This window comes from Pithys albifrons, chromosome 7 (genome assembly GCF_047495875.1).
Source record: "Pithys albifrons albifrons isolate INPA30051 chromosome 7, PitAlb_v1, whole genome shotgun sequence".
Lineage (NCBI taxonomy): Eukaryota > Metazoa > Chordata > Aves > Passeriformes > Thamnophilidae > Pithys > Pithys albifrons.
Window position 1 is genome coordinate 51,701,892 of NC_092464.1, and position 20,597 is coordinate 51,722,488.

Genomic DNA, 20,597 nt, shown 5'->3' on the forward strand with positions numbered 1-20,597 from the left:
TAAATAAAATGTACCTGACAGTTGAGCCTCCCTCAGAGAGAAAGAACATCTCCTCTTCTTGGCTCATTTTCCTCCTTTTTGTGAGACTGGTGGTTACTTGTAAGTCTTTAGGGGTGAGTTTACTAAGAGAGAGTTGCACAAATCTAAGAAGTAATGTAAATAATAAAGCAGTTGCTCTTGCAGTACTTGTGATGGTAATGGGTTTTTGAAGGGAAGTTAGAACATTACTGAGGTGCAATGAGGTTCTTTGAAGCTCCACTTGCACAGGGACCCTGGTTTTACATCTATCTGAGGTATCTGTAACCAGCTCCTCCTCCTGTGGTGAAGCTTTAAACAGAATGACCTTTTAGAGTTTCTCATGGATGCTCCCAAAGCAGGGAGGAACCTGAAGCTGCAGACTTTGGGTTTGTTGGGTTCTGGTTGCAGTTGATTAATGGTGGGATTCAAAGGTCAAACAGATGTATCATGAGAACGTCTCATTCAGAATGAGTTTCACTGCAGCGGAGTAATTTTGAATGGGAAAAACCAGAATCTTCCTTTCTGTGTGTGAAACAAAAGCATCACTGACCCATCCTCCTATTCCAAGTGCTGCAAGAGCAGGGACTTGATGAAACCTTCTGGTGTTCCAGCATTTCATGCCCTCAGCTAATATAGGAGAGTACTTCCCCTTGTGTCCATCTTTTTGTTTGAACTGAGGGTTGTGAGGCTGCCCAATAATCATAGAATGGATTGGGTTGGAAAAGACCTCCGAGATCATCAAGTCCAACCCTTGCTCCAACTCCAGTCCCTTTACCAGATCATGGCACTCAGTGCCACGGCCAAGCTCAGGTTAAAAACCTCCAGGGATGGGGAATCCACCCCCTCTCTGGGCAGCCCATTCCAATGCCTGAGCACTCTCTCTGGAAAGAATTTTTTTCTGCTCTCCAAGTTAAATTTCCCCTGGCAGAGCTTGATCCTGTGCCCCCTTGTCCTATTGCTGAGTGCCTGGGAGAAGAGACCAACCCCCACCTGGCCAGAACTTCCCTTCAGGTGGTTCTAGACAGTGATGAGGTCAATGTTGATGTCTCTGGTCATGTCAGAAAGGAACAAAACCTCCAGCAGTTCAGGCACTCCAATAATCAGAAACTCTTGAAAACTGCATGGTTTATTTTATAGCAAAATCCCTACCATGGGCATGTCCATCTGTGTCTGTGCTATCACTTGCTGTATGCTTTAGAGAATTTCAAGAGGATTCAATTCTTTTCCCCCCGAAGGGAGGGCTGGAGAATATTTTTGATGTTAATTTCCTGCACAGATATGCAAATCACAAAAAACATTGTACTGAAAACATGATCTGGAGCTTTTTAAAGAATTATCCCAATGCCTGGTAAGTTAGTTTTGTATTTAATTGATCTGTGTAGAACCAAATTATAAGTGAAATCCAGTTGTCTGAAGAAAAAACTATTTTTAGAATACCTTAAACCAGAAATCTTTCTTTCAAGTTCTGTGTAGCAAACACTTACTGCTACCCAAGAGGATTTCTTTCCCCACAGCAAAATGGTTTTGTTGACAGGAGATATGGTGACTCCGAGGATGTGGTTTTGCAGTGAGCACTAACTTTCTATATCTCTCATCTCTAAACTTTTAACCCCTGTCGTACAATTCCTTTGAAATGTTGGACTTTTACATGATTCATAGTTGTCAGCTCCAGACTTTTCAGCATCTAAATAGTGTCCTTTAGATGATACTGGTAAATAAGAAGGAAGTGGGTTTTGGATTTGGTTCCAATTATGCAATTGTGCCTTTTCTTCTGTTGTGGCTTAAAGAAATCTCTTGGAAGTTTTAATATCCTTCCTGTATTTAATTACGACCAGGCTCTAACAAATACTGTAATAAATTGGTTTCTTTTGGATTGAAAATCTGCAAGAAGTATTTTACATTTAATATTTCTGCAATCTTGAAGTGCATTTTTTCCCACATTCCACAGACAGGATAATGTGGTTAATATCGTTTGTATTAAATGATTGTTCATCAGACACTCCTGTGCCTCTAATTACTATATTTTAGTTTGTATTTGCCACAGCAAACTCTTGATCTTTCTAAAATTTTGAAGGAAAACTTAGAATAAATGTTATAGATTATTTTCTATATTACATCTTTGTGCTTAATTTAACAGTTGGTTCACTGAGGTAATGAGGTTTAGAAGCTAATTTTTATTTCTGCATCATATTTTCCCAAGATTGTTGTGTTTAAGGCTTATCTATTTAAGATGCTTTTCACAGAATCACAGACTATTCTGAGTTGGAAGGGACCCACAAGGATCATCAAGTCCAACTCTTAAGTCAAGGGCCCACATAGGGGATTGAACCCATGACCTTGCCATTATTACAACCAAGTTTTAACCAACTGAGATAATTTTTTTAGTGCAATCTGTTCAGGGCTTTCATGGTATGTCTTTTAGAAATCACTGAGTGTAGGTGACACTGCCTGTAGGATATGTTTGGTGTCACAGGATATGGTTGGTGTCACAGAATCCCTGAGCTGTGAGTTGTGTGACAAATACCAACCTTGGAACTTAAACAGCTCTCAGATGTCCTGACTGTATCTTGTTCTCTGCTCTGAGAGTTGTGAGTTGGCTGAGTACAGAAAGGAGATCATCTTTGGTGGAGGTCATTGCTGCTGATGTTTAGGAGGCCATCTAGGAGGGCTGTTACATGGTTGTTCCGGGGATGGTTTGAATAAGGAGGATTTTTTACAAGCTTATAAAACGTCATCTCTGCAAAGCATTGTATTCCTATTCTCCATCACAATAAAAGCTGAGTATGTGCTATATGGAGGTGTCATCTTTTTCACTGTATAGCCCTGGTGTGGGAACATAATAAAATCTGAATTAAAGTGAACATTTCTTGAAACATCTACTGTGCTTTGAACACTTTCCTTGGCCCCAATTCTCGATAATTTCCACTGAGGACATCAGTATAACTCAGAACAGAACTTACCCCTCTGGGTTTTAGGCAGCCAGGATTTGATTGAATAGACCTGAAGGCCATACTAACATGACAGTAACTCAATTTAATATTGGCCTCTGTGGAATGTATGTTATGATTTCTAATGATTAGTTATGCACTCATTGGTAGAACATACTCCAGCTGGATCTTGGTTTAATTTAGTGGCTTTCTTTACTCTGTAAACAGAATACATGTTCAGTTGTCAAGGGTGTTTCTTCTTTAGCTGCTACCTGACTGTAAATTCTGTGTCTTTTGTCTCTCTACCATTGTTCTTGTGCTATTGAAACTAAACCTGAATGGAGATGCAGCTTCATTTTCAGTGTTGATCTGCCTTTGCCATCAATTAGAGAGAGACTGGGAAGGAGAGAGAAAAAATATGCCCCTTTATTACTAAAATAAAAATGGCTGTCTGAAGTGGGTAAGGGAGAGAGTTTGAAGACAAAGGAAGACATTTCTTTTAATGAGTTTATTATTTAGATGACCTTTAGATGAGGGTGTACTCATGGAAGTGGAATCAAGATGTTCATTACCAGCAGATCAAATTTTGGAATCATGCTGAGTATTAGAAGGATAACCTGGGTAGTTGAAAAGAAATAGAAATGATGTAAGTAACTGGTAGCAGAATTAATGCTTTTAGTGTACCCCAAGAGCTCACCTGTCCCTCCAAACTCACAGAAGTTTTCAGAAGTCATTCTATAAATTGGCCAAATTTGAATGGAACATTTCAACAGTCAGCAATAGGACAGGGGGGCACGGGCTCAAGCTCTGCCAGGGGAAATTGAAGTTGGAGAGCAGAAAAAAATTCTTTGCAGAGAGAGTGCTCAGGCATTGGAATGGGCTGCCCAGAGAGGGGGTGGATTCCCCATCCCTGGAGGTTTTTAAGGTGAGATTGGGCGTGGCACTGAGTGCCATGATCTGGTAAAGGGACTGGAGTTGGAGCAAGGGTTGGACTTGATGATCTCAGAGGTCTTTTCCAACTCAATTGATTCTATGCTAATTATTCATGTAAATAGCAAGTGAAAGGGTTTTAACTCGATGGAAGAGGTTTAAATTTTATGTCAAGGAAAAATTTAAGTTAGCAAGACAACTGGTTGTAATGTGCAGTTGAACCTCTGGAAATCTAATACAGTTTACCAGGTATGGCATTTTTGGGTATGCTAAGGCAATGCCAGCTAAGGTTTCAGGCTGCTTGCTTTATTTACTCCAGATTACTCTTCTCTAGTCCTTTCATGAGCCTTATTGCCTTTCACTGGCCATGCTCCATCACCTCAGTGTCCTTTATAGAGTGAGAGGCCCAGAACTGAATGCAGCACTTGATGTGTTGCCACTGCAGTGCCCAGTACAGGGGACATCACTGCTCTAGTCCTGCAGGACCTCAGCCTGTTGTCCTCAGCCCACTGCTCTAGTCTGTCCAGCTCTCTCTGGGGAGCCTTTCTACTCCTGAGCATATCAACACTCCCATCCAGGTTGGTTTTGTCTGCAGATTCACTGAGGGTGCACTCACTTCCCATATCTGGATCATCAGGAAAGAGGTGAACCAGGGCCAGCCCCAGCACTGAGCCTGGGGAAGGCTGCTGATGACAGGCTGCCACCTGGACTTAGCTCCTGTCCCCACAGCTCTCCAGCCCCACCACCCAGGCTGTTGGTCACCCATCCAAGAGTCCACCCACCCAAGCCACGAGCAGCCAGTTTTCCTGGGAGGATGCTGTGGGGACAGTGCCAGCTGCTTTCCTGGAGTCCAGATAGGCCACATCCACAGCCTTTCTCTTTTCTGCCAAGCAGGGCACTGTGTCATAGAAGGAGATCAGGGTGGTCAAGCAGGACCTGCCTTTGTAAACCCATGTTGGCTGGGCTTGATCCCCTGGCTGTCCTGCACTTGCCATGTTGGCTCTGAGGATGAGCTCTTCCATACCCTTGCCTGAAACCAAGTCAGGCTGCCAGCCCTGTAGTTGCCTGGATCACCCTTCCCACCCTTCTTGCAGGCTGATGTTACTTTTACTAATTTCCAGTCAGCTGGAACTTCTCCAGTTAACCAGGACTGCTGGTAGATGATTGAAAGTGGTTTGGCAAGTTCTTTCACCAGTTCCCTCATTTCTCTGGGATGGATCCTATCACAGCCGATAGACTTGTGAGTGTATAGTTCAGTTATTTGTAAAAATGCCTTTCCTTGCTTGGAATGAGTATTTGTAGCCCTTGATTTCTCCAGTGTGAAGTTATTTTCATTCAAGCTTAGTCTGCAATGAAACATTTTGGTTTTTTTGTGGTACTACTTAAATATCGAAATGTCTGTTCACCCTGATAAGATGAAAATAACATTGTCAGGAGCAGACAAACACTCTTAAGATTCTTTTTTTTTCTGTGCAAGTGGTGGTGCTGATAAATGTGGAGACAAAAAAGAGTGTTGGAAATGGTGAGATGTATGCATATTTTCACTGTAAGTGGCCCTGTTCCTAATCATAAGATCAAAGGGAAAAGTGTCTCAATGCAGCTTCTTTTGGAGGCTGAGCTTTCCACTACTGATTAAATAAAAAAGTAAAATCCTTCACACAGTGTATGTAGCATCCAGTTTGGAGCCTGTGGATACTACCCTATTGCAAACAAGAAGAAAAATTGCTGTATTTATTCTGGTGCTTGTCTTCACAGGTAATTAAGTTTTATATGAGCAAAATCCGCCTGTCTGCACTGTATTTTTATGCTTTCTTGTTTCCATTCTCAACTGTCAAATGCAGCTACCTTTTTTAGAATAGAAAAGAATCATTTAGTTTGGAAAAGAGCTTTGAGATCATCAAGTCCAGCTGTTAACCCAGCACTGCCAAGTCCTCTACTAAACCATGCCCTTAAGTGCCACATCTTGTAAATGCTTCCTGCTGTGGTGACTCCCCCACCTCCCTGGGCAGCCTGTTTCAATGCCCAACAACCCAATACCTAATGGAAACCTCCTTGTTTAGAGGCTGTTTCCTCTTCTCCTGTTCCTTGTTACCTGGGAGAAGAGCCTGACCCCCACCTGGTTACAACCCCTTCTCAGGTAGTTGTGGAGAGTGATAAAGTGCCCCCTGAGCCTCCTTTTCTCCAGGCTGAACACCCCCAGCTCCCTCAGTCACTCCTCATCAGACTGGTGCTCCAGACCCTTCCCCAGGCTCATTGCCCTTCTCTGGACATGCTCCCAGCCCCTCAGTGTCTTTCTGGTAGTGAGGGGCCCAAAACTGAGCACAGGATTTGGGGTCTGGCCTCAACGGTACCCAGTACAGGGGGACAATCCCTGCCCTGGTCCTGCTGGCCACCAGGACATCTTCCCTGTTGGCCTTCTCCTTGATTCTTGCCCACAAATGCTGAACCCCATCAGAGAATAGAATCAAAAGGGTGGGAAGAGACCTCTGAGATCATCAAGTCCAACCCTTGATCCAACACCACTGTGATTACCAGCTCATGACACTCAGTGCCACATCCTCACCATCACTGAGCTCCAGACAATTGGAACACCTGGCTGCTCCACTGCCCCTCCTGCTCTGCCTGGCCCTTCTGAGGAGCTCACAGCCACTCATTACAGCACTCTGGTTGTGTGAGTCACCCCACCACGTTTCTGTGGTCCCAAAGCCGGGAACTCTCTCTTGGTTGCCTTCAGACTAGCTGAAAAATCGATAGTGAATAACAATTTGAGGGCCATACCACGGTGGGAACCTTTTGCTCCACATTTTCAGCCTGGGTCTTTGGGTAGGCAACAGGCTACCCTGAAGAGTAGGGCTGGTCTGCATGCTGGCCTTCTGTTCCCTTCCTGAGGGAGTCCCCTGTGCCCATGACCCACCTTTTTCCCTGCAGTTTTGGTGCAGGCACAGGCTGGTTTGACCTCGGTGATGCTTCCACAGGGGATGAACCATCATCCTCGTTGTTGGCTGCACTGACAGAGCGTCTTCCCTGCTGTGTGAGTGCCCCTGGGATGGTGGGGCAGTCACGGGGGAGCTGTGCCTGCTGTGCCATTGCCCCTGGACCTTCAGGCACTGCATTGGCCACAGGGAGGGAGCACAGGGAGCCCTCTGTGCTGTGAGTCCTGTTTGTGCCCCCTCCTCTCTCTCCCTGAGCTGTTCCACTCCCCTCCCCTCGAGCGCTGAGGAGTTTCCCCAGGTGGGTGCACCTCCCACAGCTCCAATAGGGCCGTGCTTTGCCAGTCTGGCTGCAGCTCTTTGCAGGAATAGAAACCACTCTGAGAACTCCATCTGTGCCATTTCCTAAGCAGTCAGTGGAATATAACCAGATATCATTGCATAGATTCAAAAACTGGAGAGGTTGTAATGTGTATTATATGCAGAGGTTGTCATTGGCTGTAATTAAGAAATAATAAAAGAAAATTTGTTATGGTTTTAAAAAGCTATGAAATGTCATATAATAAACTTTTTATAACTTGCATTTTGCCTGGACTTAGTAAAGCTGTGTGAAATACAGGCTGTAATTCATTTAATATTTCAGTGGCTATATATTCTTTCTTCAGAGAGAATAAAGACTTAAGGAAATAACTGTGGAAGTTTATGGTTAGGGTTGTCTGATATGTCTATTACCAGCATCTGATTTCAGTTGTTAGAGCTCTGCCAAAGTTTTAACTGTTTTGGCTGAATTTTCCATGTCACGGAATTGCCAGAAAGGGATTAGTTTTCAAAGTTACTTTTAAGATGATTCATCTGTTTCCAGGATCATGTTATGGGAAAATGCATTGATAGGCTTCTTTGTTTTTTGTTTTTTTTTTTTTCCTCTTGAGAAACTCAGTGCCTTAAATTTTGAGTTTTGCCAGACTATACAGACTAACTTTAGAGTTCTTGGTATTTTTAACCTGAAGATTCTCTTTAATAGATTTTTTTTTCCAGTGACAGATTGCTTAGAGATGCTCCTGTTTTATTATGAAGCTGATACAGGATATTTTCAGTGATTGAAGTTGTGTCTGTCTTTGCACTTTCAGAAAAAAACTGATTAGTATTTTCCTGTTATCAAGGAAATGAAAATTTTTCTTTTTTTTAAAAAAGTGTCTTTCTTCAACTGGAGCTCATTTTAAAGGAATCTTTTGTTGTTTCATTTTTCTCTTTAATGCCACTGCTGTCTAATAGATTCTTCAGTCAGGACTTTTATTCCTGATCCCTCCCCTAAAATTCGTCAGAATATGTGTGTTTATTGTTTTTGTTTGTTTAATTGGAGACTGAGGAGAGGTAGCATAGATTTAACATTTACTTCCTCCTGAAACTCTGTGCTGAATAGTACATATTTTGGGAATTTCAAGTCCTAGATCTGTTAGTTGCATCAACCTTTGCTATTGTTAATACTAATTGAATCCTAATCAGGAGATGATCTCCCCACTGTGGGAAGCACACAAGCATTCATTCTGATCTTTTATAAGCTCATTAAAAAAATAATTTGTGGATCAGTTCTTTTTTGTTGTTGCATTTCACTGAATGTAGCAGTTCTCTGTGTTGCAAATGCATTGTTTTTGAAAATGCCTCAGTTTCTCCTTTTATGTAATCTGAACTTTTCAGCAAAAGGTGTTCTCAGCCATCATTTTAATGCTAAAACAATATCTACACAGTTTTTTGTCATGAAAGATTTGATTTTATCTTTACAAGTTGTGCTTGTGACTGGGGTTACACCATTTACTAACACTTTGGTGCCAGGAGTTTTCTTTGATGAAGAGTGAATTCATGATCATTTTCTGGAGGTTTGCACTGAAAGAGGTCAGAGTCACTGGGAAGAAAACACTTTTTACCTGGAGCAGAGTGTTCATAGCATGACCATAAAAGACTCTTTAAAAGTAAGTCTTGGTCTACATGATAGTAGTTTTGCTTTTTTTAGTTGAATTTTGCTGACCTCTCCAAAGTCATTCATGTTTCTGGTCTACAAATCACTAGTTGAAAGCAATAATGGTACTACTGGCTCTTAAAGGGGAGAAGAAAAGCTGTGTGGAGAGGGATTATGGAATGCTGGGCCAACAGTTGTGAGTTCAGAAAGCCAGAGCTGCTGCCTTGCATAGGTCATAGAATCATAGAATGGATTGGGTTGGAAAAGACCTCTGAGATCATCAAGTCCAACCCTTGGTCCAACTCCAGTCCCTTTACCAGATCATGGCACTCAGTGCCACGGCCAAGCTCAGGTTAAAAACCTCCAGGGATGGGGAATCCACCCTCTCTCTGGGCAGGCTCAAGTTCTGCCAGGGGAAATTGAAGTTGGAGATCAGAAACTCTTTCCAGAGAGAGTAATCAGGCATTGGAATGATCTCGGAGGTCTCTTCCAACCCAATCCATTCTATGATTCTCTATCCTTGTTGCATCATTGGGTGTTATAATGTTCCACCCCTTTACCCTATTGGTCCATTTTCGATCCTTCATTTGCATGTCCCTCAACCAATAGGAAGCCTGGTACCGCCCACCCTTCCAGAACCTTCCCTGCCTGGATTATATAAACGAGGTGTTCAAACAGACTTTGCTTCTTCTGGCACAGAACCTCCTGGTCTCCGGCCATCCTTCCTTCGTGGCTGCGACGCATCGGGGGCTCAGGTGGGCTGGGAGCAGGGGGAGCCTTTCCCAGCTCTGGGGAGAAACCCTCAGAGCAATTTCATCCACTGGAATGGGATATCTGGCCTGCCTGTGTCACTCTCAGCTCCTGTAGGTCTCACTCCAGCTCGATAGGAGGCCCTTCCATGCCCCAGTGTGAGATGACGTGTGGTGACAGCTCCTGGGAATGCTGTGGGTTCCTGCTGGGCCCATGTGTGATCACAGAATCATAGAATGGATTGGGTTGTAAAGACCTCTGAGATCAAGTCCAACCCTTGGTCCTACTCCAACTGATGAGCTGCCTCCAGCTGTGGCAGCTCAAGGCCATGGTTCCTGCTGCCCAGTTAGTTCTTGCAGGAGTTTGAAACACAATCCCCTGCCCAAGCAGTGGTGGAACAGCTCCATCCCTTGGGATGCTGTGCCACATCCTGCAGCCGCTGGGGCAATGCTTAGGGATGGCACAATGCACTGCAAGAGTGGGGGGTTCTTCTAAATGAACGCAGGTTTTCCTGGTGAAAATAGAGGGTTTGGGTTTTTTTTGGTGGTTTTCTTAAATGAAAAAATGACCCAAGGAGCAAGAGCTGGGAGTCACCCCATGCATGTGTCCATGGAAGCAGCTTCAATAAGGGCAACAGGGGATAACTCCAAAAGCAAAATCAGTGAACCTTGAATGTTGATTTACTAGTGCCAAACTATTTATTGCAACATGGAATGGGCAAAACACGTCAAATCAGTCACTGGGATCAATGATTTTAAGAGATCTTTTTAGTGTGCACCAAATGTGGATTGTGGTCTGATGTTCACATTTTTCTCATGCAAAGTTTTTTTTCCATGTCACCAGAAGTACAGGAAAGGTGTAAATGGAAAATCATTTGTTTTTGCACAATGGAAGGCAGTGGAATTTTCTGCAGTGATTTTTTTTCTACAAAGTTATAAATTAGTATTTATATTACTAGTTCTGTAGAAGAGCATGAAATAAGTTATCTGCATGGCTGTAAAATGCCTGTCTTGAAGTTCCTAAGAGACTAAGAGTCTACATGCTTTCTTTAAGAAAAAGTAAACAAGAATGAGAAAGAAGTAAATGAACTTGGCTTAGAGTCAAAGCCTTGTTAAGATATGTGGCAGGAGAGCAGACAGAAAATTGGAGGGAGAAGAAAGTGAAGAATATAATTAAAATGTGATTTTCTCCTCTTCCAGTTACCTGTCTGCTTTTGTTATTCATATACACTTGCTGAAATTGCATGTAAATGATGGATTGACTCAGCGAACTCATTGTGATAAATTATGTTTGATGTGCTATCTTGAAATAAATCTTTTGAAATTCTGTCTCTTCTCTTTGTCTACTGACCTTGTGGCTTTTAATATCTTGTTTCCCATCTGTCTGATTCCATCACAAGCTGAGCAGAACTTTTCAGGCCTTAATGCAGCTCTCTTTTTGTTCTGCTTTAAGTCAGCCTGTGACACAAATATGTGATTTGGCCATCAACAGTAATATTAGAAAGGAATGTTGAAATGTGTGTTCCCTCCACTGCTGTGAAATAAAGAAACACTTATCTGTAGATATTTGATAATCCATATTTACAGTGCACAGCTCTGTCCCTGCAAGCAAATGGATACAGACATGGCTGTATCACTGGATTACATCTGCTTTAATGTTACAAGTTCAAAGGTTACTTTTAAGGATTAGTTCTTAATTAAAGGAGAGAAGAAATGGGTCTACAGGGTTTCAGGAAAGCAGTTTAAAATATAGATTTAAAAATACTTAGCTGAATGTGTCATACAGATGTACCCAAACTTCAGTTTGAGAGATTGATTGTGTTACAGATATTCCTGCTGCATGAGGTGTCTCTGGCAGTGATGTCCTGAGTGTTGAATTACAGGGGAATTTGGAGAAAGAGACTTACATTGTTATTTTTTTTTTCCCCAGGAGGTACAATATCAGTAGGAATGTTTAGTTGGGGTGTCTTATACTTAGAGTTCAGCAGTTTGCTTAACAACTGCAAGGTATATGTAGATAAATTCTTTGTGTTCTTTGTTAAGGACATAAATTGTTTATGCTGAAAGGTTATTTATTTATTTATTTAGAGAGTGCCTTTTTAGTGGGACTAAATCTTTGAAGAGACCAAAGAGAATGAGGTGAGCCAGGAAGAGAGAGAAGGAAAAACCTTGCTGGTCCTGGGAATGACTGTAACAGTTCCATGGACAGCAGAAACAGAATCAGCTTTTGAATTTGTTGAACTTATCAGAGAGCTATGAATGGCCCAAAAGGCCTTAGAGTTCACTCAGCTGAGTGTATTTGTACACGAAACACTGAAATATTTCCTTTGAAGGAATCTACATAAGTTCATTTGTTTGGTGGTGATGCTCTGCCTACTGCTAATAACTCTTTTTGGGTGGCTAATTTGACCACGAACAAAGTACCCAGCTCAGAGGATGGAGCCAGAGGGAGCCAAAAGCCTTTTCCTTCAGGATTTATGGAAAAACAATACAAAGTAAGCTGGTTCCGTGGGCTGCACAGGCAAATGCCTTCAAGCAAGTGATCAGTACATTGACTAAAATGGGATTATTCCTCAACTCAGCAGCAAGTTGAACTGAGACCTTGGAATAGTCTAAGCAGCTGTTAGTCCCAAAGTCTCTGTCTTTACTGAGCTTCTGATGCCCCTTTCTTTTGCTGTCCTGCTGGAACAACTCTTTGAGCAGGAGCTTTAGTGGAGCAATTTCAACATCTAGAGAATATTATGTTTTAATCCTTTTTTCCTATTGTGCTGCAAACAAGTGCTTTGGGGAAATCTAGATGTGTATTTTTTCCATTACTGAAAATATATTCATCTCACCAAGGATGCTGAAGCAATTCACGACACCATGTTAAAAAGATGCATTTTTCAAGTTTTCTTGTGAAGAATTTTGTTTTTTAAGCTCCTACCCATCCCTATTTCTACAGCATACCATATAAACCAACTAATGGAATGAAATCTTGGCTCCATTATATTCAAAACGAACTGTTTCAAGATTTTTGTCACATTTTTGGGTTTTAATTCACTATGTCCTTCCCAGAGTTAAGTTTGGTATAGCACTGACTTCCAGAAATGTGGAAAGCTAAATGCTGAATGAGGAATTTCATTTGTAGTTTGTGTATATAATTTCTGTCAGAGTTAAGCTCTTATTTGCTGTATATTTTCCCAGGTTTTGTGCTGTACTAAATCAATGCACCCATGATTTAAAATTAATTGTTTGCTTTAAATGTGAGAGTGGCACCTTCACGTTGCCTTTTCAGAATACATGGAGAAAGAAGAAAAACATGAAATAGCATTTTTTTTCTGGAAATTCTGGTATAATTCACATATTGGAATATGAATGGTGACCTCTGAATTAATTACTGCACGTTTTTCTGTAGATTGGACTGATTAATAGGCACAAAACAGTGCAAACACTTTGATCATCATAGCAAATTTCTGCAATCCAGGGGATAAATATGGAGAAAATAATATTTTCAGAAAAAAAATTATCACATTGCCTACTGTTTAGGAAAGCTCTTGCACTTTCTGGGACAACCAGTTAACAGAATAAAATCTGTTTATTGTGTCTGGTGAATTAGTGATAACCCTGTAACTGTAATGCTTTATGGTGTTACCTGTTCTCTCAAAGAAATTAGGATAAAGAATCTGCCACTGATTATAACAGAGCCTCTGATTCTCATGCCTTGCTGTGTAACATAAATGCTCACTTCTTTTCCCTAACATATAATCATGCTTACAAGATATATATTAAACTTCTCAAATTCTGGCTCCTAAATCAGCATCCCATAATTTTTCCCAGAGTTAATATTTTTCTAATATTTTGTCTGTCTAATAACTTGATCAATCTCTCCTTATATTCTAATGACAGATGACTTGTTAAGGCCTATCACTTAATTAATAATGCAGAACATGTGGAGAGCTGAAGAACTGGGAAGTGTTTTCTCTAAAAACATAGGAGAAAGCACAAAGACAATCTTGTAACTGAGAAAAAGCCTTTGTGATTTAAGCTTGGGATTGAGGTTCAGGAAATGGTGAGTTGTATCCCACAAATCCATCATTCTTTGGACAAGACACTGATGTTTCCTTTGCTGCAGTTGATTATTCTGCAAAATATTAAGGGTGATACCATCTTATCTCTTAGGGTAATTTAATGCTATGTATGTCTAGAATTACTGGAGTTATAATGTCTTAAATTTGAGTTTATTGGGTTTTACTTAAATGTATAGCATTACTAGAGTAATAGAGAATGTGTTAAATTTATTGAGTTTTACTTAAACAAGCACTTCCATGATATAGTTGGGGGTTTTTATATTAAAAAGTGTACATAATATGTAATATCTAAATTATTTTGTTCCATAAATATTTTACCTTATGCATGTAAGGCACACAGAACTAGACAGCAATCTCGGAGAAGCTGCCAGTGAAGTTTCAGCTTTCCTGACTCCTGTGCTTTTCCTCCATTCCCAGGTTGCATGTCTCACCCATGTGGCAGCTAATTACCTTAATTGCCAGGTGGAAGCCAAGCGCTGGGGCACTGCTCATGGCAGCATCGTTCCCTATCAGGTGAGTGGAAAGCATCGGGGTTTTCCTCTTGGAATTCCTTACCTTGTGCATGACAGGATTGAGCGCTGCCTTGCCCAGTGCTCTGTGCTCTGTGCCATGGCTGTGCCTGGGCAGAACAAGGTTGCCATTTCTGGGTTTTGCATGTTCCTTCAGCAGCAGCGGGTCAGTGGTAGGGCACTGAAACACATCACAGGTGTTTGCTGAGGCTGGACTGCTTCAAACCTGCCAGCATGACCTGAGGGGTTTGGTTTCCACCTGATAGGAAACCTTTTCATAGAATCATAGAATGGATTGGGTTAGAAAAGACCTCTGAGATCATCAAGTCCAACCTTGGTCCAACTCCAGTCCCTTTACCAGATCATGGCACTCAGTGCCACGGCCAATCTCAGGTTAAAAACCTCCAGGGATGGGGAATCCACCCCCTCTCTGGGCAGCCCATTCCAATGCCTGACCACTCTCTCTAGAAAGAATTTCTTCCTGATATCCAACCTGAACCTCCCCTGGCACAGCTTAAGCCTGTGCCCCCTTGTCCTACTTTTGTCCTACTTTTCTTGCTTTTTAAGGCTTGCCTGACCTCCATACCTGTTATAATCTCCAATCTTTGCCCTCTGAGTTCTGTGAGTCTACAAGGTTTTATCCTGAGCAGTCCAAATGACCAAGAGAATCTGTCATTTTCTGTCCCTTTTGCTACAAATCAGTGAGACAACAGGTGGGCAAAAGGAATTAACCAGACCTCAAATCTCCTCAGCAGAATTTATACTCTACTACATCTAATGAAGGGTTGAAATTCCCTAAAATAACATGGCCTTTATCACATAAACAAGCACAGGAGAAAAAAAATCTCACTGCAAGTTTTATCTTACTTTTGGCCAGTATAAGAAACTCTTCCAGTGAACAAAAGCTTTGTTGTCTTCTAGTTATCAATTTTGTGTTCCTGATGGAATCATGCTTACTTATGGAGACTTGGGCATGTGTTTAATGTTAACAAATCTATTTTTTTTTGTTTGCTTGTTTTGTTTTTGTTTGTTTGTTTTGTTTTGTCATGTTTGCAACTAGACAGGCAGAGCCTCTATTTCTTAATTTCTGGCCAGAGTCCTTTAAATCCTGAGAGGGACAGTTTCCAGTGCTTGTCTGGGGGAACTGCTCCTGAACACTGCTGAGTTTCTTTACCATCTCCTTCTTTTTAGAGAAAGTGAGGGAAATCCACTGTATTGTATTCCCAGCAGTGAAGATGGGGATGATCATAATTGAAATATTTGCTGCTTTCTTTCTTGCTTGCTTTTTTTTATAGTGAGTTCTGTAGGTGTACAAAATTCAAGGAGATTGTTTTAGGTGCTTTCTGATTTAATCTAGATTAGTCATTATGTAAATAACTAATTTTTTTTAATACCCTATCTAAGATATGGTTCTCATGTTTCCATGTGCTGTTTCCGTAGTAGATACTAGAAATATTACCTCAATATTATAAACCATTTAAATCTGAATTTTCTTGGTCATAACCCAGTAATTAAAGCTGATTTACCTTGTGTGGAGCTGTGTGTGTGTTTGTGGCTTGTCTGTTAACATTCCATCAGCTAACATGGTTGTAATTCTGATTGTAACTGTAAGAATATTACCATTTCTAGAGGGTTTTTTTCCCTTTACTAACACAAGCTATACTTAGATTGCAAAGCTCTTCATAAACTTGAATTAACCCTCACTGTTGCTATTGTACTATTTTTATAGTGTTTGCTGTAGCTTATTGGTGACATAGTTTAGAAACAAACTCTCAAACCTGACCTTCATTCCCAATCCTATTTATTGAATGCAATCTTTTGCTTACTGAACTAATAACTATCCCAATGCTAATTTTTACCATTTCTTTCTGTTTGAAGATATTTTATGCAAGTGAACTACAATTTATTCAAATAATAAAAAACACATTTCAGAAAATTTCATATATATTTCCGTATATTTCAGAACAAGCAGGTGGTAGCAAACTGCTAAAGTTTTTGTTGTTTTTTTTTATTTTCCTGATGTTCTTAACTTTTTGTTTGTTTGTTTTCCTTTGCTGTATTTTGAGTTTTTATACAGGTAATAAATGATGAAGTGATACAGAGCCTGCAATCCTGCTGAAAAGTGTCAGATTATGTTAAGTCATGGAATATTGGGTAAACGTGAGGTCTTATTGGTATTGAAAAGAAAAAAATTGAAATAACTTACATCATATTTCAGTGTGGCAGATGTCTGATCAGAGTCACACTAGAGTTCTGACCAATATAATGAAACAAAAGCACTCTAAATATGTACATAAATAGAACTTTTTTCTTACAATTCTTACAGTAAATGTTCTAGTGCTCTACTTAACACATCCCTGGAGGTTTTTAAGGTGAGCTTGGCCGTGGCACTGAGTGCCATGATCTGGTAAAGGGACTGGAGTTGGACCAAGGGTTGGACTTGATGATCTTGGAGGTCTTTTCCAACCCAATCCATTCTATGATTCTGTGATACTGAATGTAGTTGTAGCTTTATTTTCGTTGAGCTTCACTTGAACAATTTTGTTCCAAATATCTTTGCAAATGGCTCTATTTCTTTTTCTATTTACAAGGTCAAATTTACCTTTGACTATATCTCTGTTATTTCCCTGAATTTCCCTGTTGCTGCTTGACTGACCAACCAGCAGCACAGTTTGTCCCTGAATGTGTTCTCTGGATTGACTTTAGTGTTTTCCTTTGTCTTTAAAAGCATGAAAATTGATCATTAATGGACAGGTGGGTTTTCTGCTCCCTGAAGCCAATAAGATGCATAACAGAATCTATTTCTGCTCTGGCCTCAGCTGTGGAGTTTGGTGTGCCAGGGCTTTCACACTCTTATAAGGTTTTCCTCATTTGCTGATGATGTGCTGACTTCGTGGTGTGACCCTCTGAAATGTCTGACTTTTCAGTTCTGTGTGTTCAGCACCAGAACCCAAAGGACAGGGTTTGGCCTCTTCCTGGTTCTACAGTGTCTTCCAGGCTTCCACTCTCCAAAGCTTTGCCTGGCAATGTGCCACAACCATAAATATTCTTATCAGCCAGGTCAGAAATAGTTTTTTGAGTGCTGAAACCTTCATGAGAATTTATCTACTCGGAGCAGATCTGAGCAATGTAGTTTGAGCAGGTCAGTCTTGTGGTAGTGTGTGTGACTGGATCCCAGTTTGTTTAGTTTCAGTATTAAAACACAGTCCTTGACTTCTGGGCTCTGTCTTAGATGTGCTTAGTCCAATTTTAAAGAAGTTACTGTTTTAACCAGTTATCTTCTCTGACCAGTTTTCTTGACTGAGCTGTGCATTGTCATGACTCATCAGACCCAACATGAATATTTTCTGTGTTAGAGCATCACTTAGATTCTTTAAACATCAACTTTGTTTGGTACTATGCATAAAATTCCTTTCTTCTGAAGAGACTGTCTTGGTTTCAAAAGCAGCAGAAACGTGTTACGAAGACCAAAGTATAAGGCCACATGCAAGTGAAAGGTATGAGGTATTAGGAAGAAGAAGATAGTCAGATACAAATATCTCTGCATTATTTTTAGCATACACATCTCACAGTTTCTGGTCATGGAATTTCATATTCTCCAGGAGTCTCAGAAAGAATATCCCACTTATGTCACCTGTGTCTCGTCACGGGAACAGAGAAATGCAATAAATTATTTGTTACCTGATTCATCTGACAGAGATGCTTTTCACCCAAAGGCACAGTGTGCACCAATTTTCCTAACTCAGCTCTGGAGAGTCACTCAAACTTTTAATCTCTCTCTCTCTTTCTTTTTTTTTTTTTTTTTTTTAGTTTATTTCTCAAAAGAAAGGACAGCAGCATAATGTCAATCAAACTGCTTATTCCATGCAAGACTGGTGATGTGTAGTCATTTTCTTGTCTGTCTTTGTGTGGTTTTATTGGATACCTCTGCAGTTAATGAGTCTTGGAATCAAAAGCAACAAAGAATAGAACATGGATTCTTTGCAAAGTTTTGTTTTGTGCCCAAAAGTCTCCTTAAATAAATTCTGAAAATTAAATGTGTTCACAGACAACTGGATAGCAACTTTGTGTTCTCAAGCAGCCAAGTGTGCTCTGCTCTCACCCTGCATGGGCTCAGGTTCCAAAGCACAGTCTGGCCATCCTCAAGACAAATGGCTTTGCTCACATGGTGGATGCCCAGTACTTTAGTGGCCTTGAAAGCTGCCCATTTATGAATAATTTATTCTACTTATTCAAACCTGACAATTTTGAGGTGATCATCCTTCACTGCATTGTCAAGTCTCTCTCCTGGGCTGTGTAGAAACTGGAAACCAACTCAGTAGATTTGCCTTGAGGAGTTTTAGGTATTTTCTTAGTTTATGATGTGAGATGTACTTATAAATTCATTCATATAAATGCAAATTCTCACAAAGACAGCACTTTAAAGAAGCTGACCTTGTCTGCATGTAGAAGAGACAACTTTTACCTGTACACAGAAACTTTTCAGATGGACATAAAATGCATTTTTAATTGCAAATCTGATGCTGGTGTTTGTTTTCTTTCTATCTGCAAGATATTTTTATTGTCTCTTATCTATCTCCATTGCTGGGGTGAGGGAACCCACTTGCATTATTTACAGCAAACGTGGTGCAGGGTTACTGAATACTACAGATCTATTAATTGCAGCAAACGTGGTGCAGGGTTGCTGAATATTACAGATCTGTTAATTGCAGCAAACGTGGTGCAGGGTTGCTGAATATTACAGATCTATTAATTACAGCAAACGTGGTGCAGGGTTACTGAATATTACAGATCTGTTAATTACAGCAAACATGGTGCAGGGTTACTGAATATTACAGATCTATTAATTGCAGCAAACGTGGTGTAGGGTTGCTGAATATTACAGATCTGTTAATTACAGCAAACGTGGTGCAGGGTTACTGAATATTACAGATTTGTATACCCATGTCACATTGTGGTTCTTAGGAAGAGCAGTGTAACAGGGCCCTGATCCACACAGAGCTTTTCAGACTGTAGCTGGTTGGAAGGTGATGAAAGTGGGATCTGGGACTGCAGAGGAGATATTGACTGCAACAGGATCACTTTTCTTCTAATCTGTTTAATAGAGCCAAGGCAGAAGAATAAACTGCTTTTCCTTTTCTGGGCATATGTTTTGCAGTAATTGTATTACTGTACAGTGCAGCCACTCACAAACTGAAACGTATCTAAACAGTCCAAAAGAGAGCTCAGAGATCCGTGTGCATGTCCTGACACAATCATCCTGCATATATCTTTATAAATAGGTGCTTTCTTTTGCTGTGTCAAGCCTGTGACAGTCTGGGTTGGAGCAAGTCCGTTGTTATGGAAGTGTGTGTCCACTAGATGTCATTCGTGTAATCTGGTTTTTGTTGCAGCGTTTATTTCTGGGGAGCTCTGAGGGGTGGTGGATACACACTGAGCATTATTAGCTGGTGTTGTACATGCAGTGCTTTGGACTTTGTGTGTGTGAGGCATGTTACAAAATAATGCTACGGTTGTCTCTGTGATGGCTTTGACACCCCACTTGGTCCAGAACTCCTGTCTTGACCTGGTTTTGCCTACAGTTACACACATTGATTGTTGCACGAGTACCAGTGTTGTATAAGAGCAGCCAGGTGAGGGTATGTAACTGTTCTGCAGGGAGAGAGATGAGTGTACAGGTAAGGCCATTATGCCCAAAGGAAACCAAAAATCTCATGTAATTAATATAATTCCACCTGAAATATGTTCTTTTCCAAGGTCTTTACACCTCAAAGGGCTGTTCTTCAGAAAAGTGCACATCTAGTTAGGAAAGGCAACTCACATTTTATAAACTCACACAAGTGGGTTTATATTCTTATATACCTTAGCTATAAAACTGTGCTTTCAGTACATTAGTACTGTCTGAGGCATTCCAAATAGAATCACTTTAATTGGCTTAAATAAAATAGCCTCTGTGTGGTCAAATTAGAAGTGCCTCTGCCCATTCCATTGGCCAAGTTGAGATTGGCAGAGAGTTCTTTCAGCCCCTGCCTCTCTCCACCCTTCTCTGCAGAGAGACACATATTGGTAACTCCCAGACAGCTCCTGGGGAGCCACAGCCACCCTCTCATGGAGCAACTGCTGCAACTGTGGCCTGTGCTCTTTCCTACTGTCAGCTTGGAGCAGCTACAGTGGAACTGGAAGCTGGAGATCACAGAGGAACTGGAAGCTGCAGATGAGAGTGGAACTGGAAGCTGCAGATGAGAGTGGAACTGGAAGCTGGAGATGAGAGTGGAACTGGAAGCTGCAGATGAGAGTGGAACTGGAAGCTGCAGGTGACCGTGGAACTGGAAGCTGCAGGTGACCGTGGAACTGGAAGCTGCAGGTGACCGTGGAACTGGAAGCTGCAGATGACAGTGGAACTGGAAGCTGGAGATGACAGTGGAACTGGAAGCTGGAGATGACAGTGGAACTGGAAGCTGGAGATGACAGTGGAACTGGAAGCTGGAGATGACAGTGGAACTGGAAGCT

General features: G+C 41.1%; 1 protein-coding gene across 9 annotated transcripts in view; it reads left to right on the forward strand.

The window, feature by feature from the left end:
* The window catches only part of SUGCT (succinyl-CoA:glutarate-CoA transferase), a 310,436-nt gene that overhangs the window by 45,578 nt on the left and 244,261 nt on the right, over positions 1-20,597 (forward strand). For all 9 annotated transcript variants that reach the window (XM_071561593.1, XM_071561595.1, XM_071561586.1 and 6 more), the window contains one exon: positions 13,996-14,091. In XM_071561593.1, the coding sequence (XP_071417694.1) occupies positions 13,996-14,091 (96 nt within the window). The remainder of the gene's footprint in view (positions 1-13,995; positions 14,092-20,597) is intronic.